This window comes from Trypanosoma rangeli, assembly GCF_003719475.1.
Source record: "Trypanosoma rangeli strain AM80 chromosome Unknown Tra_15.4_contig_00008, whole genome shotgun sequence".
NCBI lineage: Eukaryota > Euglenozoa > Kinetoplastea > Trypanosomatida > Trypanosomatidae > Trypanosoma > Trypanosoma rangeli.
The window spans coordinates 33421-58960 of NW_021705752.1; the positions used below are offsets into that span (position 1 = coordinate 33421).

The 25540-nt window shown below is 51.4% G+C and overlaps 15 protein-coding genes across 15 annotated transcripts, besides 10 other annotated features; all 15 read right to left on the minus strand.

Moving 5' to 3' along the window:
- Positions 1-5: 5 nt before the first annotated feature.
- On the minus strand, positions 6-926 carry TraAM80_00458 (arginase; the record flags this gene model as incomplete). The annotated part of the gene is made up of 1 exon (XM_029377536.1): positions 6-926. The coding sequence occupies one exon, from the start codon at positions 924-926 to the stop codon at positions 6-8; it is 921 nt and encodes a 306-aa protein (XP_029242605.1).
- An 82-nt stretch (positions 927-1008) lies between these two features.
- Positions 1009-1030: a microsatellite.
- Positions 1031-1166: 136 nt separating this feature from the next.
- TraAM80_00459 (uncharacterized protein) lies at positions 1167-4751 on the minus strand (the record flags this gene model as incomplete). The annotated part of the gene is made up of 1 exon (XM_029377537.1): positions 1167-4751. The coding sequence occupies one exon, from the start codon at positions 4749-4751 to the stop codon at positions 1167-1169; it is 3585 nt and encodes a 1194-aa protein (XP_029242606.1).
- A 515-nt stretch (positions 4752-5266) lies between these two features.
- Positions 5267-5293: a microsatellite.
- A 433-nt stretch (positions 5294-5726) lies between these two features.
- TraAM80_00460 (uncharacterized protein) lies at positions 5727-6230 on the minus strand (the record flags this gene model as incomplete). Its single annotated transcript, XM_029377538.1, has 1 exon — positions 5727-6230. The coding sequence occupies one exon, from the start codon at positions 6228-6230 to the stop codon at positions 5727-5729; it is 504 nt and encodes a 167-aa protein (XP_029242607.1).
- A 186-nt stretch (positions 6231-6416) lies between these two features.
- Positions 6417-6474: a microsatellite.
- A 243-nt stretch (positions 6475-6717) lies between these two features.
- Positions 6718-7290, minus strand: TraAM80_00461 (uncharacterized protein; the record flags this gene model as incomplete). Its single annotated transcript, XM_029377539.1, has 1 exon — positions 6718-7290. One exon carries the CDS (start codon positions 7288-7290, stop codon positions 6718-6720), a length of 573 nt encoding a protein of 190 aa, XP_029242608.1.
- A 416-nt stretch (positions 7291-7706) lies between these two features.
- On the minus strand, positions 7707-8531 carry TraAM80_00462 (nuclear cap binding complex subunit CBP30; the record flags this gene model as incomplete). The annotated part of the gene is made up of 1 exon (XM_029377540.1): positions 7707-8531. One exon carries the CDS (start codon positions 8529-8531, stop codon positions 7707-7709), a length of 825 nt encoding a protein of 274 aa, XP_029242609.1.
- A 137-nt stretch (positions 8532-8668) lies between these two features.
- Positions 8669-8692: a microsatellite.
- A 175-nt stretch (positions 8693-8867) lies between these two features.
- On the minus strand, positions 8868-9629 carry TraAM80_00463 (coiled-coil domain-containing protein; the record flags this gene model as incomplete). Its single annotated transcript, XM_029377541.1, has 1 exon — positions 8868-9629. The coding sequence occupies one exon, from the start codon at positions 9627-9629 to the stop codon at positions 8868-8870; it is 762 nt and encodes a 253-aa protein (XP_029242610.1).
- A 516-nt stretch (positions 9630-10145) lies between these two features.
- On the minus strand, positions 10146-12260 carry TraAM80_00464 (uncharacterized protein; the record flags this gene model as incomplete). Its single annotated transcript, XM_029377542.1, has 1 exon — positions 10146-12260. The coding sequence occupies one exon, from the start codon at positions 12258-12260 to the stop codon at positions 10146-10148; it is 2115 nt and encodes a 704-aa protein (XP_029242611.1).
- Positions 12261-12405: 145 nt separating this feature from the next.
- Positions 12406-12431: a microsatellite.
- A 12-nt stretch (positions 12432-12443) lies between these two features.
- Positions 12444-12507: a sequence feature (A-rich).
- A 1011-nt stretch (positions 12508-13518) lies between these two features.
- Positions 13519-14550, minus strand: TraAM80_00465 (nucleosome assembly protein; the record flags this gene model as incomplete). The annotated part of the gene is made up of 1 exon (XM_029377543.1): positions 13519-14550. One exon carries the CDS (start codon positions 14548-14550, stop codon positions 13519-13521), a length of 1032 nt encoding a protein of 343 aa, XP_029242612.1.
- A 105-nt stretch (positions 14551-14655) lies between these two features.
- Positions 14656-14693: a sequence feature (A-rich).
- A 304-nt stretch (positions 14694-14997) lies between these two features.
- Positions 14998-15026: a microsatellite.
- A 232-nt stretch (positions 15027-15258) lies between these two features.
- TraAM80_00466 (uncharacterized protein) lies at positions 15259-17340 on the minus strand (the record flags this gene model as incomplete). The annotated part of the gene is made up of 1 exon (XM_029377544.1): positions 15259-17340. One exon carries the CDS (start codon positions 17338-17340, stop codon positions 15259-15261), a length of 2082 nt encoding a protein of 693 aa, XP_029242613.1.
- Positions 17341-17418: 78 nt separating this feature from the next.
- Positions 17419-17438: a microsatellite.
- A 224-nt stretch (positions 17439-17662) lies between these two features.
- Positions 17663-20275, minus strand: TraAM80_00467 (uncharacterized protein; the record flags this gene model as incomplete). Its single annotated transcript, XM_029377545.1, has 1 exon — positions 17663-20275. One exon carries the CDS (start codon positions 20273-20275, stop codon positions 17663-17665), a length of 2613 nt encoding a protein of 870 aa, XP_029242614.1.
- A 56-nt stretch (positions 20276-20331) lies between these two features.
- Positions 20332-20359: a microsatellite.
- A 561-nt stretch (positions 20360-20920) lies between these two features.
- On the minus strand, positions 20921-21274 carry TraAM80_00468 (RNA polymerase III C11 subunit; the record flags this gene model as incomplete). Its single annotated transcript, XM_029377546.1, has 1 exon — positions 20921-21274. One exon carries the CDS (start codon positions 21272-21274, stop codon positions 20921-20923), a length of 354 nt encoding a protein of 117 aa, XP_029242615.1.
- A 431-nt stretch (positions 21275-21705) lies between these two features.
- On the minus strand, positions 21706-22080 carry TraAM80_00469 (uncharacterized protein; the record flags this gene model as incomplete). Its single annotated transcript, XM_029377547.1, has 1 exon — positions 21706-22080. The coding sequence occupies one exon, from the start codon at positions 22078-22080 to the stop codon at positions 21706-21708; it is 375 nt and encodes a 124-aa protein (XP_029242616.1).
- A 537-nt stretch (positions 22081-22617) lies between these two features.
- On the minus strand, positions 22618-23406 carry TraAM80_00470 (synaptobrevin-type transport protein; the record flags this gene model as incomplete). The annotated part of the gene is made up of 1 exon (XM_029377548.1): positions 22618-23406. One exon carries the CDS (start codon positions 23404-23406, stop codon positions 22618-22620), a length of 789 nt encoding a protein of 262 aa, XP_029242617.1.
- A 354-nt stretch (positions 23407-23760) lies between these two features.
- TraAM80_00471 (40S ribosomal protein S13) lies at positions 23761-24216 on the minus strand (the record flags this gene model as incomplete). The annotated part of the gene is made up of 1 exon (XM_029377549.1): positions 23761-24216. One exon carries the CDS (start codon positions 24214-24216, stop codon positions 23761-23763), a length of 456 nt encoding a protein of 151 aa, XP_029242618.1.
- Positions 24217-24761: 545 nt separating this feature from the next.
- On the minus strand, positions 24762-25280 carry TraAM80_00472 (uncharacterized protein; the record flags this gene model as incomplete). Its single annotated transcript, XM_029377550.1, has 1 exon — positions 24762-25280. One exon carries the CDS (start codon positions 25278-25280, stop codon positions 24762-24764), a length of 519 nt encoding a protein of 172 aa, XP_029242619.1.
- Between the last annotated feature and the right edge of the window lie 260 nt (positions 25281-25540).

A 25540-nucleotide genomic window follows, 5' to 3' on the forward strand; every position in this document is an offset into this window, starting at 1 on the left:
TACCGCTACACCTTCAGCTTCGGCCGCGTAGCGAAACCGAGTACGAAGTGGTAGAACAAGAACACAGCAGCACGCGGTGAGCGATAGGCCTCCACAAAGGGATTCAGCTCACTCATGTCCATCATCTTCACCGACGGTGTTTTACCAGCCAAAAAACACATGTCAAACGCCTCCTGTGCAGTTAGGCCAACGGCACCCGGGCAGCTCACCCCAGGCATGTCGCTTGATTTCAAGGAGTCCACGTCAAAGGAGAAGAAGGTGTTATTTCCCGTCACGGCAAAAGCCTCCCCCAACGCCGCCACAGCACCCTTCTTGTGAACTTCGCTCAGCCACATAATGCGGCCCTGATGATCCTTCACAAACTGTGCGTGTGACGCAGCACACTGTGACCCTTGACAGGCAAACTCCACGAATCGCTTTCCTGAAAAGTTATTATCTTCCAGTAACTGACGAAACGGGCACCCGCTGTGAACCTTTCCATCCGGCAGACGTGGTCGAACATCCAAATGAGCATCGATATTAATAATACCGACGTCCCCACCAAATGCTCGCAGCATGGCACGCCCGTTTGGAGCCGACTGGTCGTTTCCCCCACCAATCACAAAAGGCACTGCCCCATGGGCAAGCACCGTGGCAACTTTATTCTCCAACTTGTCATGAGCCTCCTCCAAAGTACTAGCTGTGATGTCTCCAGCATCGTATAATTTTACATTGCAAGCATCGACATCAAGCTCGAGATTGTTTACAGAACCCAGCCGATGTATAAAATCCCGAAACGCCGCGGGTCCCTTGTCAGCACCCGCTCGTCCCCCGTTTCGCACACACCCCTCATCAAAGGGAAATCCAATAACAATGATGTCGGCATCCTCTTCGCGCTGCACTGAGAACAGGGTCCCCAAACGAGGGTCACCCGCACGTGCAGTCATATGTCTGATCTCCTTTTGCTCTCTATTACTGTTGCTCAATCGCAAGCTTACACCTAGCAAGAGACACAGAAAAAATGAGACCAACAACAATAATAATAATAATACAAACGTTCACAAAGCATACAAGCAAACACGAGTGTGAGGTGTCAGGCCTTGTGTACAAGCATTTTTTATGACAGCCCTAGTGACACGTGAGAAAGAGAAAGAGTTTAATTCTCTAATCACACAGTACCGGGTTTGTTACCGGTTTCTCCTTCGCTGCGCCCAGGCTCTCTGGGCAAAAAAGCGTCTCTTACTTTCTTGAGCGCTCGTTGTCTGCCCTGTTTGCGTCGAAACTATCGGTGAGTCTGGCGGGGGTGAACACGATGATGCTGAGCGCTGCGTCGCATTCAACTCCCCACCGCCATCGCTCTGAGTGTTGCGCATACGACGTGGAACGCCAAGTGGGATTCCACTCTCTTCAAGAAGAGCCTCCACGCGATGCCGAGACACGTGCGGAAAGTCAGCCTGAACGAGACTCGTCACCGCCTGAACATCTGTTGGCTCCATCAGCAACAGTTGCTCATACAGTGGAATATCCAAGCATGCTGGAACGCATGTTCTCTGTGGAGAGCGACTTCGCATGGAGGTTGGCAAGTGAGTTATACCTTGACACGTAGAAACATCTTTGCCTTTCGCAGGAAACACCGCCTGCCGTTCTATGCTCTCTGCTGCTTCAGCGGCGAGACTGGTGATCACGCAGCAGGCCACCTCCTCGGTCTCCTTCATTTTCGCCAACCGACGCTGCTCCTCTAACTCTTGACGGGTCAACGCCAGTTGGCTCCTCACCAAATCCGCGGCTCGCACGGGCTTGTATGCGTCTCCACCAGAAAACCTCGGAAGACGGTGAAAGAAAAAAGGCACAACCTCAAACATAAACTGCCGACGTGTAATAAACAGCCGCAGTGTCTCCCGCATTTGCTCCATCAAGGCTGCACGTTGAAGGCCCCGCCATTCTGATTCGTTTGTATCAGCCCCCGGTGTAAACGGCAATGGAGTCGTTGTACCACCTCCTTCGCTCCTTGGCGGCCTTTGTGGAGAGCGTGAAGAAGGATCACCGTCTAGTAGGTTGCGCTCGCCCCCACTAATACCCACACCACCGTCACCTAACCACCATCCATTACTGTTTTCTCCCTGCGTTAAGGCATTATCACGACTATCCTCCTCCCCAAGCACCTCTTCCATACCCGTGGCGACGTACGACGCCTCCTCCCCAGTATCCGTAGCGTACGCCTCATCGTAGAGGATGCGCAGACCAAGACGCAGGCACCATTGGTGTAGCGTGTCATAATCCATGTTCATAACTCCCTCCGTTGTTAATTCATCCGCTGTGTCGTTCAATGGATCTTGCAGGTGCGGCAGAGCCGTATTCATCAAACTCCTTGATGGCATTGGTGGTAACCCTTCAGGAGCTAGTGAACGAAGAGGTGAAAAATCTCTTTCTCCCACCACTAGCACTGTAGCTTCTTCATCCATATTATGTTCAGAACCACTCATCTGACCTGTTTTATCCGCATTCGGATGAAGCGTTGGAAACAGGTCTTGTGCATCTGCAGCTATACCACCGTAGGTTGTCCAATCCAGACCTCTGGGACAATTGCTCATGGACATGGAAACAGAATCCATATGGGCATTCCCTAATTCTTCAAGGCATAAGGAAGAGCTTCGCGACACAGCCCGTTGACGCTCTCGAGGTAGCTGTGAACACATCCAAATGTGTTCCTCTTGAGACGAACCGCCATGCAACGCCATGGGACTGCTACGTGCCGACACTTGTTCACTACAATCATCAACAGGGATGACATCATTATCACCCTGCGGTCTTTGTATCAAACGTTCCTCGTTTGTGTCACTCTCCAACGAAGATAGTGCATCCACATCGATCACCTGCGTCTCCATCGCTGTACAAGATGGGTTAGCATCGCTCATAAACACCTCACCTGCAAATTCAGGCTGCGCGGGGCATCTAAGAGTCGAATGTGCAACTTCGTTGGAAACGGCTTGCAAACCAAAATCGTCCAGGAAAAATGTGTCACATGGTTCAAGAGGCTCCTGATGTGTCAGATCCGCTGTGGCCTCTCCAAGCAAAGGGCACGTGGCTGCTGCCGCCGATGAGTGTGGCGGGAATGTATCTTCACGATCGCTGCCTGTTTCGCGCTCAGCAGTGACGCCAGCAATGCTCTCATGTCTCATGTTGGAAGGGAACGGCACCGTACTTTCCTCATCAAGAGAAAAGGCGGCGGGAATACCCTGCGAAGTATCATTTGTGGCGAGTCTTGACATCTCATGAGGACAGTTTTGCAACGTTGCCGTTCGCCGCCGCTCATATTCCTCTAGCGACAACTTTTCTGTACGCCGGTAACTTCCTCTGCTGGGGGAAGTCATGTCGCTGAGGCTAGGCAGCGCGTCGTCGCCCATGTTGGCAAAGAAAGGGGAAACAAATGTTGTGTTGCACATCAAAGACGGACGCAGTTGCGCGTTATTTGCCTCAGACGGTCTTGGAACCCCGCAAAACTCCGGATTGTCACCAGCACTACCACTCAAACAATTATCTCCTTTGTTCACGGATTGCATTCTTTCTGAAGAGTGGTGTGGCGCGTGCGTATAAAACGACACTTTCCCTGTCTGCTGGGGCCCCGCGGGATGCATCTCCACACGCAACGAAGGTTCACCGTCAAGCCTGGCCGCCGTTTCCAGAGCTGCAAAAGCATCTCCATCACGCGATCCATGCTGCCTCTTCGTCGCCGTTGCTGCAAGTAAAGCGCGAAGTCTTTCCTGAAGCGCTCGAAGTCCTTCATTGTAGGTTTCGACCGCATTGCTCAGCGCCACACACATCGCCTCTCGCATTACTTCATACTCTGCAAAACACTCCTCGATTGGTTGCCGAATGTCAACAACCTCGCCCTCTGCTTCCAAGGGCACTGCCAAGGAAACCGAATTCCGTCGCGGTTCATCCCCTTCGCAACAAGTTTCGCCCACCTCAAAGTCATTTCTCCCTGCAGTTTCCATCCCAAGCCCCATGGTAAGAGCCGATATGGGTAAGTCCTCACGACGATAGCGCTTCTCTGGACGAAAAGGAGTACTGCCCAATGGATTCACCGAGGAGGTCCACGAGGAGGAGTGCGGAGACACCTCCAGCGATGCAGCTATCGCTGTTGTTGCAGCAGCACCATCTGCCTCCCTTGTCACAGTTTCAACGGCGTTGGTTGTGTCCTTTTCCGCAGACAGCCCTGTTACCAAGTTCGTTTCAGTTTCTTGACGGCCGCAAAAAGCAAACTGACGTATAAACTGCGAGGGTGTACATTTATCCAAATCGATAAACCGCCCTGTCATAGAACAGGGAACCACCTCTGACAACACGTCAGCGTCACAAAATTTTCTACCCACCAACGCCTTCGTCTTGTCCGCTTTTCTTGTCGGCTCGCGCACTCGCTTCCCGGCTGTTCTCTTCCACTTGCACACCCCCTTCCATAAGTCGCGGCGCTGCTGCAAAGAAGCATGAGATCCAAGAAGCTCCTCAACGTCGTCTTCGCATGTCACTCGGGCGGCAAGTTCATCCACGTGGTGCACACCACACGACTCGATAAGCCGTGACGCAAAGCCTTGTAGCTGTAGTGGTGAGAGAAACTGTACAAGGGAGTTGGATAAGGTAAAGGCCATGTGTGAGGAAGACGAAGTCAGATGTGTACGTTGTGGATCCTCCAAAAGTACCGGGGGAATCCGGGTGAAACTGCTGTCGTCGGCACCCTCGGCTACGTGAGCATCATTCAGGGAGGTGGGCAGCATTCCATGCACGAATCCGGTAAAGAGAAGGGAGAAAAGATCTACTCTATCGGCGCTGCGGGCCGTCCTTCATCCACCCCCTACTCTCTGCGTCTCAAAGGCTGACCGCCTTTCTTACCTTATATTATGTTGTTGTTGTTGCAAGTGGCAAAACAAAACAAACCCCCCCCCCCAAAAAAAAAAAAGGAGTACGACACAAAAGCAAAAGGTCCTTAAATAGTCAGGGATCACCACGTTGAGTCACGCACATCAAACCCCCCAGGACGAAATAATTTTTAGAAAGCGCAAAAAGCACACCTATGAAAAGATATTCACATTCGCCTCATTTCAACTTTGCCTTCAGGCACCTCACGGGGACATCGCACTGTAGATCCATGTTCTATCCGCGTCACTCTCGTTACAGCCCGGGGCACACAAGAACAAAGTCGTGAAGAAAAAAAACAACAGCAACAACTGCAAGCCCAGCGGCGCATCGCACCACAATGCTGAACAAAACAAAAAAAAACTTTTTTAGCATCTTTTTTTTTGTTCTTTTGTTTTGTTTTCCTCTGCTGACTGGGTTCGTTAAACCACCCATCTTTGTCGTTCTTCCCAGTTGCAATCAGCGCCCACTCCTCGAAGTGGTGAAGCACGGCGTACCTTCTAGTTCCTGCCTCCCCCGTGGCGGACACTCACAGCTCCAGATTATGCTGATTTGCTTCATTCTCGTCCAACTGTCGCAGGTCAGCATCTATGAGCTTCATCTCCCGCACAACGTCCTCGATGGACTCCGCCAGCCTCTTCTCCAATATTCGCCGCTCCAACAACTTGTGTGTGTCACGCCTGTGGAAGCGTTGTCCAATCTTCTCCACAGACGCAATGTCCATATTTGCAGTGTCTTTTACATCGCTGGATGTCTCGGGTGCCGTGGAATCGTGCGGCTCTTCTTGCACCTTGCGCAGTTCCTCACGCAGCGATTTGAACTGCTTTTGCAGCGTATCAAAGCGATCCTTGAGTCGGAAGCGTTGATCTATCAGGGCGTACCGTACCCGATTTGCTCCTGTGAACTCCGTCGGCTTGGCCGGCTGCTCTCCAAACTGAAATATCTGCCCAAGACGCTCCTTTTCCGCCAAGGTGATGGGGGGGGCGCGCGTACGCCGGCGGCGATGGCGGACGGCGCGCCCGCAACTCCCGCTGAATGTGTTCCTCCCGCTTCTTGCGAGGAAGCGCCGCAAGGCGTCTCTTTGCGATCTCCTCCTCCGTCATGCGCTGACCCAAACCCACACGGGGACGATTAATCATCGCCTTCGACTTTGGCACGGGCTTTGGCTGCAACATCGCCGCCTCCGCCGCCTCCCGATCTGCCCGCATCTTTTGCAGCCTTGCGAGAAGCTCCGGGTCAAGTGTACTTTCCTTCATTGGTCGCGCGTAGCAGCGGTAGATGGCATCACCAGCAGCGGTGCCACGGCCGAAGATATTTGCTGCACCCTGTAACGCACTCATCACCGCCTCCTCCTACGTGTGTGTGTGCCTTTCACCCTCGTTTCTTTGACCCCTTGCTTTTCGTTATTGAGTGCCTTCTCTCAGCCTGCGTGTAGGCGTGTGTTCCGCGCAAAAGTCGAGGAATGTGAAGATCGGCAGCGGAGAGTCGTTGTATCCTCACAAACACGCACGACGCGCCACGCGTTCAAAAAAAAAAAAAACGGAAATAAAAAGAACAATAATAGTAATAATAATAATAATAATATTTTCTTTGTTGTTATTAAATACACCGTCCCACTAAACCCAGAGCAAAAAAATCAAACGTCGTTTAAGAGCAGTGTAAAACATAAAAAAAAAAAGCGTTTCTAGTCCCTCTTTCAGGAACGCGCGAGAGAAGCAGAGGACGGCTTCAACAAGTGCAACCGCAAAAACAAAAAGGGCAAGAAGAAACTAACAGACACGCTCACACGCAAACTCACCAACATTCCTATTTGTCTCTGTCGCAGTTTCAATAGTGTTGCAGGTCCAACAGGTGTTCAAGCCTTTTCCCCGCTTTCTTTGTCATTACACGCGACCACATTTTATGAATCATGAACGAGAACCACACACGCCGGCCAAAAATAGAGCCAATAATAAAAAGCATCATGGAGTAGGCAGGGTACATGATGGCGAGGTATAAAAAACGATAAAGCCACGGGCCATTCACCCATCCACTATCTTCCGGAAGTCCCAGAAATCCATCCTTCACAAGGGAACGAATAAAGGGACGCACAAACAGGACTGCCGCACTCCCTGTAATGGAAAAGATGATGCAGATGAGGATTTGTTCCTTCAGTGGAAGCTTAAAAAGACTCCCCTTCATTGGAACTCCCTTGACATAGACAACCTCCTTGTGTGTGCGCCAATCTTTTCGCTGAGGTCCAGTTGACGTGGAGGCAGGTTTGAATTTTCCAGCTGCCTTCTCGCCAATCTGAGAGCCTGCAGCACCCTCCGCCGTCTGGGAGGTGCATTTGCGTACAGCACTCCTCCAGGCCCCGCGTACGCCATTCGCACTGCAGCAGGCAGTCAGACGACGATGCATCCTCGAAAATGAAAATATATACTTCGTTTTTTTTAAATAAAAATGGATTCCCCAATGCGTCTCTTGTCTGCTCGGTGGTGGCGATGCACAGCAAAGCACTATCACGGGCCTCCAAAGTCGAACCGCTTACCCCCCTTCTAGACAAACGGAAAAAAAAAATGTGATCTCTTTAATTCCGAAGGCGGTTCCCACCGCTTTTGTTGCGTGTTATTTTTACTTCGCGTCAAGTTTGCCGTTCTGGGAGTGTCAAGAAGGAAAATGTGAAGAAACAAAAGTAGTGGAAACGTCAAGGCTAACAAACAACAAAACACAAAACGGTGAAGAAAAAAAAACTTTAAAAACCCATCAAAACGACAAAAAAGCAACCAACATGACAAAGTGGTCCCATTCTTTTCCTGCCCACACCAAGAGTGTGCTTAGCTAAGACTTAATATCTCCCCGGCCAAGCGCAAGGCGTCGTCTAGCATGTCACCTGTATTACACTCTGAGCTTACAGTTGCATCGGTCTTGTGCGTGCGTGACTCCGGTCGGGTCCGCTTGGCGTGCCTGTCATCTTCATGCCCCTCGACTTCTTCAACAAGGCTCAAGTCAGGCATGGCAGTGCCAACAGCCGCGCGGTGTCTCGCCCCCTGTTCGCTACGACTGTTGGCGCGGCTCTTCCACAAACTCTGCAGCTCCTCCAGCGCCGCACGTTCCTCCTCTGGGAGGTCCTGCGGTGAAACGTAATGTTTTTGATCGGCCTCAAGCTCTGTTTTTTCTTCTTCAGAGATGACAACCTGTGGCACAATCCCGGAGGAAAGCACACCGTCGTGGTCAGGATACACAAAACGTTGCTCGCCAGTAAGTTTATGCCGTGACACGATCATGATGCCCTTCGCAGACGAGGAACGCAGCCCAGCAGCATCGGCTCCCCCATCGTGAGTCACTACCCTCTGCTGGGGCACACGCTCTTGCGGCGTCTGACGCTTCAACGCCAAGACCGGGGGTGGCGCCCTCAACGGAGGTAGAATTGGCCCCTCACCCTCCCTCTCCGCCTCAATGTCCCCAACAAACTGAGACAACCCCTCAGCCCTCACGTAACTTCGAAACGCTGCCCGCCAAACTCCGACGGTGTGAGGCAGCACGACACAATCCTCCCGTCGACGTGCGTGGCGGAGCTCGGAAATGGAGACTTGCTCACCGGGCGAATACGAAATCGCAGCTGGGGTGTTAAGGTGTACAAATCCACTTCCTCGCGGCATCGTCCTCCTCCAGTATGACGGCAACAACTCTTGTTCTTCTTCTTGTCCTCCTGCTACACGGAGAGAAGCCAACACGTATAACAGCAAATCCTATCACCTCCCAACTCCACCGCTATTGCCCCCTTCTGCTAACAGTGAAAAGAAACAAAAAAAAAGAAAAACAGCTTTTCACGTCAATTTAAGGTTAAAAAAATATTTCTTTACTAGTTTCCGTTAGAGTGCAGCTTCCCCTTTTCTTCGTATTTTCATCATTTGCCCACACCAACGTAAAACGCTACTTCTGATGTCTAACACTCTTCGTCGTTTAAAACTATTCGAATTGCAGACGCCACGCAATCAATCCGAATCGTACAGAGCACTGTTCATGAGAGGTATCGTGGTTGGTGCCACTGCATCTGGAGTGTCCAGCCACTCTGGTTTGTGACCGTCCATCTGCATTTTTGCCTTTACCGATGCAATTGGAACACGCAACGCCAACATCTGGAAATACCCTTGCAAGCGAGGATGCGTACACATTGTGTAGCCACCCAAAAGAGGCATTGGGGGAGGCGGTGGGAGTGCAAGTCCTGCTTGGAGTTGAACTGGCAAAGCAGGCGGCAGCATGGAAGGAGCAACAGGGGGCAGAGGTTGAAGCGGCGCAGCTGTTGTAACATTTGTACGGGATAAAGAAACTGCCCCAGGCGGTGGAGGGGGACCGTTGCGTTGCGGCGGTGGCGGCGGTGGTGGATGTTGATGGCTACCAAATGACGACAAAAGACCCGGCATGGGTGGTGGAGCCGGGCAATCCACAATGGCTAAGGGGTAGGAGTTGCTGACCCCAGCCGCCGCCGTTTGAGAGAGGGCAGCTGCCGATAACGTCGGTAACGCCGTGACCATTTCGTCAAGGTCATCGTCAACACTGTTAAGTTTGTTTTCTAGCAGCAGTGTGAGAATCTCCAGGCGCTGCAGCGAGCGCGAAACCTCAAAGAGTTGGTTGTCGCACTGGGCCGCAAACCGGTTCAAAAACTGCGTTGTTGAGATGATAAATTTATTCACTGCATCTGCGGTCTGCATGAACTCGTGCTCCCGTTGCACCTCTGCCAGCGCATGAGATGCCATTGAACTAAGCACGCCGTTCCGACAAAATGACGTCCAGCGCCTGCCAGAAGCAGCAAAAGATGTAAACTCAAAGAAAAAAAAAGATATAAGAAGAAACGTTACACGTTGGACCCAGGTCCCACGCAATTCTTTTTTTTTTTTCTTCCACGTCTTTCTTTGGAGAAAAGTTATCCTCCCAGCAAAGTGATAGCTCCGGCCCCAGCACTATCTCCGACACCCAGTACCCTTTTTGTACTGTGGCCTCGTGCGTGCTTGTGTGAATGTGTGGTTTCGGTTCAATATAGAATAATACAAGCAACCAGATTGAGGCAAGAAGAAGAAAGCAGGGGCGCGGGTCATATAGAGGGCAACGGAAGAAAGGACACAGAGGGCCGCATAGTTGACTAGTATAGTAAGAGGAGGAGGAGGAGGCATCAAAACAATTTTTCCGTATTCGCCTTCGGGATAGCATTATACACTGGCAGATAAGGTAGAAACCCAACGCATCCATAAACGTCAAAGCAAGCGAGAGAAAAATCACTGCAGCTCATGCAGCACCAGACCCTCAACGTATGTGTCAAGGATGCTGCCAACTTCCTGAAACACCTCTTGGAATGCATCTTCGGCAAGTGTCTCAGTGAGTCGCTGCGCAAATGTTTGTTCCGTCACGTGAGATGTATTCCACTGCTTCTCCGTGTACCGTATATACTCATGATTCTCCTTCTGAAATGACCGCAGACGCTCTACAATGGCACGTGGAATTTCACCGCAACGACGACAACGCCGACGTCCGCGGTCTGCAACGCCTCCCGGTACTGCTCTATTGAAATCATCATTCACAACGCGGCGACCATCGTGTTTGAGAGATTCCCTCGGGCGCAAGGATCTTTCACTTTTGTCATCTTCAAGGCCCTCCTTTCCTTCCCCGCTCAATCCATATTGTTGCTGCTCACGCTGCTCTATAATCCCCAGCTCGCGATCCATCGCACCCACATGACGCTGGATCCGGCTTACCAACAACAATTCGTCCTCTTCATCGTCAAGATCCTCCAAGGCGTCGTGAGCTTGCTGCACTATGCGGGCAGACTCTTCAGTCGTAGGAGTAGCACTTAATCGTCCACGTTTCCCCCCCATCTTTGAAGCCCTTCCACCCACATTATCACCTGTCACACCGGTATAAACTTCATGCCCACCCTTTTTCTTGTTGTCAGTGGGAGTAGCAACTTCGGAGGATGAATTTCCTTTATCCTTCAGAATTCCATCCAGCACGGCCCGGTGATCCTGCAGCATACGTTCGACGGCAGAAGTAAGTTCTGCGAGCGCCTCGTCGGAAAGAGCTTTTGTTGTTTCCAAAATTGGCGTCTGCCCAGTCTGAGCTTCTAACTCTCCTTTTCTGACACCACGCCGCACTGAAGAATTTTGCATAAGGGATTGCGACGTCCCTGAAGGAAACTTAGGACTCTGCGTATCCCAGGACACACTGTGTGTCGAGGCAGGTGGCGGCTGTTGCGGCTCCTGTGGCCCAGCTGAAGAATTGGGAGGATGTGCAGGTGCTGGTGCCACATTTCTACCCATCAACAATGCGGAGGCATGACGTATCACCTCCATCGGAACCCGAGGCACTTCCGCCGCCGCCTTCGGTTTTGCTTTTGGTGCAAAATGTCCCCGATACCGCGTGACAGAGCTCTGCATTGTGCGCGGGGTTGCAATTTCCATAAGTGGGCTATGCGAGGCGTCTGTCGGTTGCTCTTGCTGCTTTAGCTCCATCTTTGATTTTGCCTCAGACTCGTTTTGCGTCCTGTCACCCCCATTATCGTTGGTTGTTCCTTGTCCTTCTGCCGTCCTGGATCTTCCTTCGGGCCCAGACGAAATCCCTCTCCGGTGATTGTCGGGAGACACCTCACGGAAGCTCGGTTCTCTGGCGGGCTGTTCTAAAGGTTGATGCTGCGTCAGTATTGGCAGAGGCCGGTCCTCTTTAATAGGCATGTGGGTGATAAACCGCACCTTGAGTGGATCCCCAGTCAATGCCCACCTGTCATCGCTCGAGGCAATAACCACGTCATCATCGTCGTTGTAGTCGTTGTCAGTGTAACCATGACGCCTACCGCTGTTTTTCCCGTGACGAGACTCACCAGCAGCTACCATGTCGTACCCTCCGCTGAACTGCGGAGATGATGACTTTCCGCGGGTGTACCTGATCCCTTCTTCCTGCTGACCACGCGGAGGTTTACGCAGCTGAAAGTCAAGGGGATCACGATTCTTTTGCGGTTGCGACAGTCGCTTGACGAAATGCAATTCCTCATCGCGAGTATAAAAACGATGCCGTTGTCGCGAAGCAGATTCAGTTGAGACATTTGCATCCCGCGTATGCCCACGCTGCGGCGGCAACGCACCACGGCGAGTAGGCCGTTCCAACGGTGTCGGCCTCTTCACATCGGCCGCAGCTACACATAAAGGTGAAATCTTCTCCAGTGTCCCCTTGTATGAAAGTGCCTCCAGGCCAATTGTCTGCACCATCTCCGCTACGTCTGCCGCAGCCACGCGCTGGACAAGGTCTAAAAACTTGAAGCGGTTAAGAAGAATGGCGTGCTCCGTGGCCGGTAGAGAACAGAGGCGTGCAGACAATGTCTGATCCTCATTGCCCATTGGCATCCTTCTTCCCCGCAGCAAAAACCAACCCAGGTAAGGCCAGCGTCCCTGTTGGTGCAAGAAGAAGGAAAAATTCAGGTTCCCTTATAATCTTCTCCGGCAAAGGAAGGGGGATGGCTATTTATAGCAATGGACCCAGTAGGTGTTGCAAACACACACGCACACACAGACACAAAGAAGACGGGGAAAAAAAGATGACATAATAATTAATAACAATAATAAAAGAAAAAAAAACAAATAAAACAAGAAACCCACAGAACAGCAATCATCGCTTGCTGACAATGATGTGGAAACAGCCAGAAGGTTGCGGTAATCATAAACTATATATATATGCCCCCTTTGTAGCTTGGGGCACAATTGACGCCAAAAACACGTTTAGCAAGCACAACAGCGAGAGCTCAGCGGAAACACATAATGCTACCAAGTTCCGTGCACCACAACAGAAACATCAGGAAAGCGAGAGGCAAACCAAAAAAAGAATAAATAAAAAGGAGTACATTAACAATTCATTTGGTTTTCACGTGCCTTTTTTATCCTTTCATTTACTGTTGATCTTTTCTCTCTCTCCTTTCTGCATTCTGCATATCTATTTTCCTGTTTTCTTGCTGCTATTTGCTTCTTCTTCACTTTGCTGCTTCACACAAACACATTTTACGCTCGTCAAGTCTTCCTATCGGTGTGTGTGATGTCGGATTTGCGGAAAAGTATGTCTGTCTTTGTGTGTGTGCGCGCCTACGTCAGCTAATAAAGTGTCTTATTGTTGCCATTTTTCCTTCATTTATCACAGGAGCGCGCATGCGCAAACAAGTCCTGTGTGGGCCTGTCTTAATTTAAATTCATCCTTGTCGTTTCACTTACGTTGGTCCCCCGTTCTTCCCTGCGTTTCTCAAATACTCACTTTGTTTCGCTCTCGTGGCTCCCCCTCCTTTGCGAGCTGTGACCTTCACTTTTTTATTGTTTTACTTTTTGGAGGCACGGCTGGGTTAATCGGTTTGCTTAAGTTTAGCCCACTCGGTGCGTGTGCGCACCCACCACCCCCTCACCTCTTCATCCGCGCTTTTTTAATTTTTTTTCACGCCGCCTCCTTGGGCCGGTGGTGTCCGTTTCTCAGCAGCTGGTCCGTTGCGGAGCAGTGGAGAGTGTTTGGCGGCGCAGGAAAACAACATGTGTGGCGGTCTCATTCCCACGGCGCCGCATACGCAAACAAAGGCCCACGTCAAAAAGAAGTAGCGTAGTTTGAAAAGAAACAACAGGGATAGTGTCACTGCTGCTTGCACTCCTTCCCTGCGTCAGTGGGTTTGTTGCCGCCGCGGCCCCCACGTCCCTTTGGACCGCCCCTGGGCGGCTCCGGTTCTTCCTCCTCCTCGTCCTCCTCGTCTTCACTGCCGTCGCTATCCATATCTAGATCGCTGCTGCCGTCTGGGGCCTCACCTGTATAAAAGTTCACGGCACATGGAACAATGCGGGTGTGCAAAACGTGCAAGAGGTGTTCAACCTGCTCATCCATGCTTTCTTCGTCGTCGTCATCTTCATCAGTGTTCGAGGGCTCCTTAAAGATGTTGAAAAAGGAGTCCCGTGGGACAGTGATGGTCTTAGTCGTGGCGCCCTTGCCACGTTTGCCACCCACCTTCTTTTGCACAGTTTCTACCGTCACATCCTTACCCGGCTTCCACGTGGGCGGAGAACGGATGATCTTCACACCGTCATCCTTGTGCATGACGCCCAACACAAGCGACTCCTCCTGAAAGAACTCGTTGGGCTCAAAAACAAAGGCGACGGCAAAGCTGCCATATGCACCATCCATCACACCCGATCGTACGTCCATCAGGTGTTTGAGCACCGGTTCATCGTATTCCTCAATCAAAGAATCGGAGACCACGTGATTGTGCAGCACACGAAGCCAGAAGCCAGGGAGACCCGCGATAGTCTTTTCATCATCCGCCGCTGCAACCTTAATGTCTACCAAACCCTCATGCTCGCTCGGGAATCCCTTTGCGACCTCCTCATCGGTCGGCTCGTTGACGCCGGTAACGATTTCCTTGCGGCGGTCGTAAAATGGACGGAACACCTCGTCGTAGTTGCGGCGCAGTGCCGTCTCCTTGTCCTCAAAGCTCTTGCGCAGCTTTTCATACTCCTCGTGGTAGTGCATGAGAACCTTCGCACGCTGCTGAAGGCGCTCAGGAAGCTTCCTCATAAACTCCTCGGAGTAATTAGTGTTGAAGTACTTGTGAAACGCCGTGGGCGCCTCCTCATCGCTCTCGTGCTCGTGTCCCATGTTCTGTCGCGCCGGCATTTTCGCTTCGTTAGAAATTCCACAGACGTTTTACACTTCACGCGGGTATATATAATTGTGGGAAAGACACACACGTTGAGGGTGCGGCGAAACCCAGCAAGCAGGAAAAAAACCAAAAAAAAGGAAAAAAAAAACAATATAAACGCGTCAACAGTCGACGGTCATGGGCACGTCGAAGGTGTCCAACCGTGCAGGAGCGAATCCCCCAAAAGGACAGAAAACCAGAAAAAAAAACACCACCCACACTCATAGGAAAAAACAAAAAAAAACAGTGACTAATGAAGGAATACGAAACAAAAGAACACACAGATGCGCATACAGTAGAGAACGGACGCCATAATGGAGGCGATGCGTTTCTTCCTCCTGTGAAATGTCATCCCACATTTTAAACGGTATTTTCAATTAACAACAATTACGCCTCATTTTTTTTGTTTCTTTTCACTTAAATGTGTGTGTGTTTGTTTGTTTTTTTTGTTACTTTTAAAGCGGAGCGCCTTCGTGAGAGCCAAAAGTGCGTCCACAAATGTCTCTTGAGTGTAGTCCGCCATTGACTCCCATCTTCGCACCTCCTTTTTTTTTGTTTGGATTCGTTTTGCTTCCTCTGCTACTGCCCTCACACGTTTACCGTTCCAGGGCTGTTTAATTTTCCTCCGCGCCCTTGGCGATTCCTCCTTTGCTTCTCTCTTCGTCCCTGCGTGTTTGACACTACTACTCCCCCTCCATCACATCGTCGGCGATATGCTCCTCGGGGGCCTCACCGACGATGTGCTCCTTCACGTATGCCCGCATTCTGCGACGCTCCACCACCGCCCGCTCCGCCGCCGCACGGAAGATGTCTTCCTTCGGACGAAACGCCGTGTCACGGGTGCGGAGGTCAACAACAGGCACTTCCGTGTAGCCAAATTCTTCGGCCACCTTTGCCAGGTCCACACGCTCCTCATTGTAGACATCAGAGGGACCTATGAGGGAATAAAGTAGCATGGTCGCACGGTATGCGGCGTATGCAGCGTTTTGCACGGAAAACTGCTTCTTATGCAATGAACGCATCTTCTGCAGCGCCAATAAAAAGCATGTGGTCGACGGAAGCTTGGAGACTTGCTCAAAGACAATATTTAGTCGCTTTGCAGGGCGTTTTAGGTAATTCAGGGCGGACGACAGTTCATTTCGGCGCAGAAACACCAAAACGCTGTCATACCTCGCCTTGGTGGGATGGAGTGCCTGTGAAGCAGTCGTGGCATCTCCTCCTTTAGACGCTTTCCGATCCATGCTTGGCGGTGGCGTGCGTGAGCGACGTCGCTTCATCGTTTCCACGGCCGCAACAATGTAGGCGGCTGGCGTCAACACATCACTCACAAACTGGGCAAAGTTCACGAGGTCCACCATGAGATCGTATTGAACAAAAATGGTGCCCCGCTGCGGAACAAGCCCAAAAGCTGAAAGAAGCACCACACGATTCTTCTCGTGCTTAGCAGAAGAACCCTCGTGAGTGACCTCCGAGAGGATCCTGTCAAATTGGGCGCAAAGACGCCCTCGATCCTCATCCTTGTCTTGCACAGAGGCATACGTGCTGGGACCCTCACAGTCCGTAAGCAGCAGCACTGAGGAGGGTAGTTCTCCTAATGCATACAGTATGTCATGCATAAATTGGCAGGCCTCCTTCGTGGCAAAGTGCACAACAAGGCCTTGCCCCTCGCGAAGGTTCATCAAAAGAGTGTAGAGTGTCTGAAAACGATGGGCGCCTTCCACCACGGCGTAATGTGCCGTGACAGGGTGTCGCATAGCAGCAATGGAGTTACTGCCCTTCTCCTCAGACGCCTTCTTCGTGTTACTGCCGGTATTATTATTTCTCACGTCCGTGTCTACATCGTCACTGACTGTAGTACTATGCTTCGCTGCTCCATCTTCGGTGGGCACGGAGGTGGTTAAGGCGTCTGCCAGAGGAGCAATAAGAGAGTCGCGTGATGGGGCAATAACGGCCGCCAGGGAGACATGGCCCAGGCAGCCCCACCGCTGTCGGCACACTTTCTCGTAGAGCTCCTTTCTTGCGTCGTTCGACATCCCCTTCAGTGACGTAGGCACTTTGGAAGATGACTTCAGCCAAATGACGTAGGCGCCAACAAACTTCCAAATCGCACTCCGCGCATCCACCGTGGTAAAAGCCTGCAAAGACGCAATCACCACCGCCGTGCGTTCCGCCAGCGTCTTCCCTACCGTCTTGTACTCCTTTTCAAGAAGCGGAAAAGTCGGAAAACGGGAGCCATCCAACACCAACACGTGGGTGATTTTATACGTCTTCTTCATGTGTGCCGCCAACGCATCCGCATCCGCATCTGTTTCTACGAGAACAAGCAGAGAAGCAGCATGTAAGGTGGCTCCACTCCACAGCGCGCGCCTTTGCAACGCCGCGAGCGCCACCACAGCGAAGACACCGACATCCCCCTTCAGCTCAATACGTTTTATGGTAAACGTCTCATGTTCCTCTGCTTCGCCGTTAGGACAACTTGCGCCGCTGAGGTCGTGAATGACACGAAGTTGTTTCTGGCGTAGCTTGCGGGGGGCCTTCGGGCAGTACTCCCGCAGAAATTCAACCACCTCAATGTTGAGTAGAACGTCATCCGGTGGTGCCTCTGTTGACGCCGTGGCTGTGTTCAAATTAAGACTCCATTTTTGTTTGCGTTGCCGCAAAACAGGTGCCACATCTTCCGTGCGTCTTCGCTTCAAGCCCGCCGCTTCACCGTCATGCGTTGCGTACTGCAGCAAACGACGCTGGCCACGCGTCAAGGACGGCATGAAGGTGAGTTAAAATGTGCCTGCCGACTGCCGCCTAACCCTTTTCCTTGAGTCCATATCCAAAGTAGAAACAAAACAAATAATAATAATCATAATAAAGACAATGTTGAAAGGGATATGATGGTGCGTACGCTTCTGCAGTTGTCTGTTTTTCTCTCTCTATGGGTGGGTATGCCTGTGTTATGTACACAAATGCACAAAAAACGTGAGGAAAACATGAGTGAAGTACACTTCAATGACTGGCGACACCCCTTCTTCCCTCCTCCCCTCACCTCCACACGCAGCAGCAGAAGTAAAACACGTCCATGGATCTTTAGCAGCCTCAGACTATCGGCATCGAATTGCCCTTCTCAACAGCAGCAGCAATGTCTTTCACCTCCTTGTCAGCCAGCAGTGCTACTAAAATAATATCTAGAAATGCATCACCCGTCACAAGAGCAACCACGTCCAGGCAACTGAGTCCCTGTGCACTCACTACCGACACCGGGGTGCCATAATCCAACAACAATATCGCACACGATAGGACAAGGTTCAGTAGTGCACCTCCACCCTCAGAGGTCATGTCTTCGTCGGAACTCTCCAACAAGACGAGCAGGCCAAAAAGTACATGAAGCAATGAGCAGCCCTCTTCATCCACGGTCCATGAAGCCTCGGGGTCCTCCTGGAGCAGCTCCCGCAGCGCCGCCAAATTGAGCTTGCTTACCAGGTACATCACCTCTGTGAGCGACGGTGGCAGCGTTGTGGGTGTTGAGGTCACATTTAATGAACTTCCTTCACCAGTTTGAGACCGTGCGGTATTCTGGTGGGGTGACGTTAATGGAAGGGCTAAAAGTCGGTTCAAGTGCACGTGCATCGCCTCGGGTAAAATTTTGTACGCCGGAGAAGTTGCTCTCGCAGCGTCCAATGGTTTACTCTCAAGCGGTGGTAGAATGCTGGAGACGTGCACGCGCAACGTCAGCAACTCATTTGCCTCCCGCACATATCCACGGCGAAATAATAAACACGCCAACAGGCGGTACTCCCGCAGTGAAGAAAGTAAGTCATAACAGTCTTCCAAGCGAATCGATAAACCAAACGCGACAACTCGATACGCCGCTCGATGATCTTGCGCCTCAAGAGCAAGTACCAGCAGGGCGTACTCCATCGCTCGCGCGTACACATCCGAGGACTGCCTTAAACGCGAACGAAAGTACAATGTAACTTCGTCCTTAAATAGCTCCCATGCATGTTCCAAAAAAGTCGTTGCGGTGACCGCACCACACTCTGTGACCTGGCGGTAGATGGGTTCATTGGCGTCGTCACCACTCCTTGGCACAAGCGGAAAGGTCTCAAACGTCTCAAGCCACGCATGATGCAGCTCACCAGCATATGTGTTGTAGGGACAGAGTCCCTCCCATTGAGCCCAGTAGCTGTCCTCCGCACCATTGCTATCCTCATAGCCAGCATCAATATGACCCTCCATGGCATGTTTCTTTCCTCTTTCAGATGATGTTTTCGGGCTCTGTTCATCGCCCATGAATACGACTCCGCATGACAAAGAAGTTGTAGCTTCCGTCTCTGGAGTCGTAATGGCATCTGCTTTCAACGGCTTCTTTGCCAGAAGTGCCCGCAGTTCAGGGCTGTACTCTTCGGGGCCAGGTGGAATGCACTCCAGCAGCGACAGTAATAAGTCTCTCGGATCAATGTGATCATTGAAGTGCAGCATCGCCTCTTTCGGGCGGCAGTGGTGTAGGTAGGCGTATCCCGCCATAATGTGTAGCTCCAATTCAATCCCCTGCAAGTCCAAGGTGCCCATTGCCCGCTGGCTTCCTAACAAATGAAAGGCTTCCTCCACCTTGAAGTGTTCGACCAGATTTGCCAGTTGTTGACGCAAGGAGTGCAAGCTGGCCATCCAAATCTTTGTCTTGCTGGCCGCGTAGACAAAATCGCCGCGCCCCAGCTGGGAGGTAAAGAGACACCCAGGCAGCATCAACCTTCCGGACACATCATTATCGTAGAGCGAGAAAACATCGCAGTAGTGCTCCGTAAACACAAAAAGAAACGGGTGACGAACAACAAACGAAAGGGGTTCGTCCTTCAGTTGTATCGTCCGCCCAAGAACTCTCCCCGACGGCATGGAGCGCATTGAAACGGAAAAAATGGAACAATTGTAACGCATAAACACCTCGCCGTCACCAATTGCCAACAACGGCTGTTTCCCCCCACCAAGAGGAAGTACACCACAGGAGCTCCCGTCCGAAAGAGAAATAAGGCTGTACTCCCGCCGCATACCAACGCAAGCAATACTGCCATAGCTGACTAGGGCATGAACGGGTTCCGGAAGTACAAGCTCTTGTGCAAGAATAGCCCGTGCGCCTTCACCTTGGGACGCGTCAAACTCAAATACGCTGAGTCCCTTACCATTCAACTCGGATGCACATATCACATGCAGTCCCGCACGTTGGGAACTGTTTTGCCGCGAATCCGAAACAAAGAAGGTTCCAACATGTTCCGCGATAGTTTGAAGGCAAGAGAAGCTAACCGAGTTCAGCACTACAAGGCGATGTTCGTACAATACAAAGAGAAGAGTATGCGTGCGACTATGTTGAACCCGATCAATTTTCATTTTCATCGTTGATAGTAGAGTAAAGCGCACGAGTGTGGTGTTAATTTTCTCGCAAGCCTCCGGAGAGGCAGACAAAGGCGTGTAAGCCCCATTGGGTGGGGCCGAGGCATACGCACGGCCGTTTATGGTTGCATTGTCGCTGCTGCCGTAACGAGGTTGTTGCGCCTGCCGTACTGCAACGGATGACAACGCGCCCTCCACAGTGAGCTTCAGGAGGAGGCCGTGGTCGGTGCCAGCAAAGATGGTGCTGCCGTGCGTGTCAAGGGCTGAGATTTGGCCATACTCGGCCGGTACCTCATACAGCCGTACCAGGCACCTCACCGCCAGCATCAACACTGAAAAACGCAACGACACACACACATCGAGACAAATTTTAACAAAAAAAAAAGATGAAGTGAGGTGAGGTGAATTGAATAACGACATAAAAGAGAAAGAAGGAGGTGAGGATATCAAAATAATCACACAAAGAATTGCACAATACACACACACCGCACATGCACAGGAGCAAAGCCAGAAAAAGTTAAAAGAGAGGAAACAAATCTCCCTGTACGTGCCTACAGAGAGAGAGAAAAAAAAAAGTGCGTCTGTGCGTGTATGGATTTAGAAGTGTTTTTTTTTTTGTAATGAAGATATAAAGATGCGTAAATGTTGATGGGAGGAAATGCGACGGAGCTCTTTCCCGCCTTTTATCCCTTCGCCCCCCGCACTCTTCTTCGTTACCAGAAACGTTTTCTGGAAGCAACTAGATCGTTACGCATATCCCACTCAAAAAGAAGGGGCATGCGTTTCAACCGAATGTTGCACCCACCCACGGCCACTAATATTACCGCCTGCTCCCTCCCTTCATCCCTCGCTGCCGCCACTCTTCTCATTTCCCCCATCTCACTGTATTAACCATTTCGCGTAAGAAACAACAATGTGAAGATCACCAGTCCTGGCGCAGCGACTGGGCAGCAGAATGAAGACTGGGGAATGTTAATCCTGCTTCCACTGAAAACCACACTTCAAACACCTGAAGAATGTTGTCGCTGGCTCATCTGCGGAGCGCATTTGTATCTGCACATAATGTGCCCGAGTGCCATCACAAGTCTTCTCATCATTCTGGCATCTCACAGTAATGACTTGGCCAGCATCTAACGTTTCCGCCTCCGTCTTGACGTTGGTGTCCTCTTCTACCGCCTTGTTGAACTTTAGCAGGGAGTGGTTCACTGTGAGCGGCTGCGTGGAGACGATAGGCGCCACATACGTGCAGCCAGAGCAGACAAACCGGTTGGTTGGATGATGAGGCTCAATGAGCAGCAGCGTACCGCAGAAGGGACAAAAAAACATGGCACTCCTTTCCAACTCCGCTGTTACCTACTCAAGCCTCCGCCTCCTGCTTTGGCTGAGTGATATGATGTGCCACCTGTGACGTGCAGAGTCGCAACCACCGGGGGGTGAAGCACGAGATTCGGTGGGAATTACAGAAACAAAAAAGAAAAACAGAATGAAAAATCTTCAAAAAACCCTCAAGCAGACAAGCACGGAAAGAAATGCATCAATACCAAGAAGTCCCACAGCAGGTGTCTGGTTTTTTCACTTTTCATATTTTCATATATATATATTTAAATTGCTAGTGAGTGTTTCGCACCCCCTTTTCTCTCTTCATCGCCTCAATAAGTCCACACAATGGTTTGCTCATTAAGCACACTGTACGCATATATATGAACCTTGCGAAGCACACAAAACATTTGCAAGACACGAGCAAAAGCAACACGCAGCTACATTCCCAGGTTCTTCATCGTCAGCTCGTATCCATAAATGGATCTCTCCACAATAGCGCGAGAGGATGGCTGCACATTGGGGTCGTCTTCAGGCAGACCGTATAGGTCCATTGGGGTCAGCTCCGACACGGTTCCGCGGTAGTGGTGGTACAACGCGAAGCTGCTAGGCAGCGCACCGAGGCGACGGGTGGAGAGCAGCGTTGTCTCTGTGAGGGCTGTGTCCGCCGCGGCACCCCAGCCTAGCGTGGTGCGAATGCGGTGAAGGCGTTCCGAATTCTCCTTTTGAAAAGTCCCACGCTGAATGACATCGCACGGGTGCAGCACCCGCTCCCGAGGTTGGGCCTGTGGGAGTTGAATCTCCTTCGTTGCCATGTGCCCAATTCCTTCTTAATTTGCCGTTGTTGTTTCCACCTTTACTCTTGAGCGTTAACGTGCAATATGTGGCGGGAAGAATTGTCAGGCAGCCGCAGGCCGCAAGAGAAGAAATCAATGGGACGTCTACACACAGAAAAATAAGTAAATAAAATGCGCATCCGCACAAAACGGCACCGACTCACCCCGTCACCACCGCAGAGAAAGACATCAACAAAATAAGAAAAAAAAAGTCAAGAAATGAAACGCATTTTTTTATTTTTGCTTTGGCCTTCCCACCCGTACCGGCAGAGCTTCAAAGGCAGTTAAAGTTTTGTTGCGTTTCGTGTCGGTTCTGTCCTTTTTTTTTCTGTTTTCACCAGGCCCGAGTCCCTTTTCTATGCACGTGAGTATGCGTCTACTCTGCCGTGGGACGCCCCGGCCAGCCACGCATTCTACATTCGCTGTTTGTGCCCTCACATCATTATCGCCATCCCCGCCGCCGTTGGTGGGTGTGCCGCATTTTTCGTGCGCAGCCCATCCACCGCAGCCGAAGACCTAAAACAGGTAAAAATAGAAGAATATGACAAGGATAAGGCCCACCACAGCGGGAGGGCCGTACAACCGTAGCAGTCGCATCCGATTCATGTGAACCGTCTTCTTGTAGAAGCGCGAGCTCTGGTCCACCAGTTGGGCACTAAATTGGTTCATCGTCTCCAACTTCTCCCCACGCGTCATAAGATCCTCGAGGTTCTTCCGCATCACAAAGTGCACATCCGTGAGCTCCTGGCGTAGAGCGTCGTAGTGGGGATTCACCTGCCGACGCTGCCCTGCACCCTGCTGGGCAGAGCCCGACCCCCCAACCAGAACGTTCTCGCTCTGCCTATCCAGCTGTACCTGACGGATCAACTTCTGCAGAGTTGTGTCAAACTTAATGAACTGAAAAGGCCGAACATTGCTAGCAGCAATCTCGTTCACAGTGTACATCTGCACGAATTCAGCAAAGACGAGATCTAACAAACCACACGCAAGCCGATTCGTTGCCCCAACATCTCCCGAGTTACGCAGCAGTAACTTGTTGACAACCGTAATGATCGTCAAATCTGTTGCCGCATCCTGAAAAGCAAAATAGATGCAGTCACGGTGGTCAAAGCTTTGGTAGTAACTTCCCTTGGCGCTACCTCTGTCCGTTGTGGCCGCAGGGGACTCCATGCGCTCCAGTACGCGTTGCTCCTGCTGCCGGATCTGGTTTGAATTGGCGTAGTTCTCGTCCGTGTAGCTGCACAGAGGCACATGGTCGTGCGTGCGAGCAATAAGCACCGCAATAAAACACCCCTTAGCGGCCATCCTGCGGCACCGCGAACCCCAACAGCTCAGTAGAAGCAGCTGCAATGAGAAGAAAAGATGGTAAGGGCCCTCAACCGTGTGATATTTCCCCTTTGCGCTTTCGAACTTGAACTTCTTCGCGTGGGCGCACTAATTAACCCCAGTAACGAAAAAAGGCCCACCGAGGTAAAAAAAAAAAAACAATAAATACAGTAACAGCCCTACAGCCCCGCAAAAACACAGAACCAGATGACTGCCACAGCACCCCGACATCTTCTGTTGAGACTCGTCTTTCAAAAACATTTTTTTGCCTTTCAAATGAGTTACAAAAGAAAACAAAATGTAACGAGTAAAAAAACAGCGGTTCAGAGAAAATTACGCCACCATTGCAGACGCCGTGCTGGACTCATACTTCCAGGTGGGAGGCAGCTGCTTCACGCGCTTGTAGTAACGGGCAAGGCGGTGAATACGGGACTCGACCAGAATGAGGCGGAACTTCGTGTCCCTGTCCTTCGTGTTGCGCTCCAAGTGCTTCCGCATCTCCGTGGCACGCTTGATGAGGCAGTAGAGATCCTCCGGAATCTCCGGCGCCATACCCTTGTGTTTCAGGATGCGCAGAATCTTGCGGCCAGTGACGTTCTTCACCTGGGCAATACCCATGGAGTCACGCAGCTGCATGCCGATACGGCTGGGCGGGAGACCCTTCTTTGCCAGCTTGCAGACGGCGTCAATCACATCGCGGCTAGCGATCTTAAGCCAAGACGGGGGCGTGCGGCAGTACGGCAGTGCCGAGGCAGATTTGCCATGACCAACACCCTGCATGCGAACCATGATTCTGTCAAATCCGCTGTGCTTTTTTTCTCTAAAAAAATAAAAAAAATAAATGCAATTGTAACCCCCCACCCCACCCCAAATAAAAGGGTGCCAACAAATAAAACACGCAACACGAAGTCACTAAAAAAGCCACGCCGACAGAAAGCGCCAGAAAGGGAAATCGCAAAAACCCGGGCGCACCGACGGCTAAACGTGACGCTGCGCCCACTTCGTCGCCGGCGACTCACAACTCAGAGCGCCTCACACGGAAACCAAAACGAGTCACACTAGGGCAGTGAGGGGGAAAAAAAGCAACGCCTAGCGGGCCAAAGCCAACCCGCAGGCACGTCCGACTTACACCACGTCGAAACAGCAGGACGTGCTTGTGAGGATAGGGAAAGAAAGGAAAAAAAATACAAAAACAGGCACGCATACCCTCTTCAATGCAGAATAGGGGAGCATGGACTCACACAGGCAGATACCAGTCAAAGAGAGGATCCCACACCTCCTCCGTGTGCACTGCGCCCATGTCACTCAACTCGTTCAGGCTCAATAGGCCAAGGCTATCCCCAGCTGATGAACACGTCATCCACAATCAGGGATGGAGCCTCAGCACCGGCCCCAAAGGGGATTTGCAGCTCCTCCCTCACCCAGGGAACAGTGGAATAAACAAGTGCAAGGTCACCTTCTTCCTCGCAAGGAAAGTCCGCAAAGACGCCAGTGGCCTCCGTGTACACGTTGACACCACACGTACCGTGCGCCGCTGCTGACGACAACGCCTCGGTCATACGGCCACCAAAACGCAGCGGCACCGTCTCCACAAACACCTCGCGGAGACGCGGTCCATAAAAACGGTAAACACTCTGCTCACGTCCTGGTGGAGGCGGCAGGTGCGGCGGTCGGTATGGTTCAGTTGATAGCGAAGAAACAGTTGAAGATCCAGCTCCATGCCAGGAATGGGATCCTCCGTAACGGTGGACAGCTTGTACGGTAAGCGGGGGTACAGAACACGTGGATGCGTGCACTTGTACCGTTTCTGACTGCCGTGGCTGCACAGAGGCGGCTCGCTGTACACATTCCATCCTTCAACCCGTTCCACAGAGCCCTTCAAAAAAAATGGGAGCGGGTCCCTCATGTACGTATTCTCAAGGAGTGGTGTGACGAAGCCACAGAATCCTCGCCCCATCAAGCGCGGCTAACACAACTCACAGCGGCCCAACCAGCTACACGGCCTCTTCGCTTCGTGCTGTGTGCTTCAAACGCAAGAAGAAAGGTAACAAAGGACCCGATGATCGCGGAAAAGAGAGAAACAAACACGCAAAGTCAGCACCAAAAGGTATCT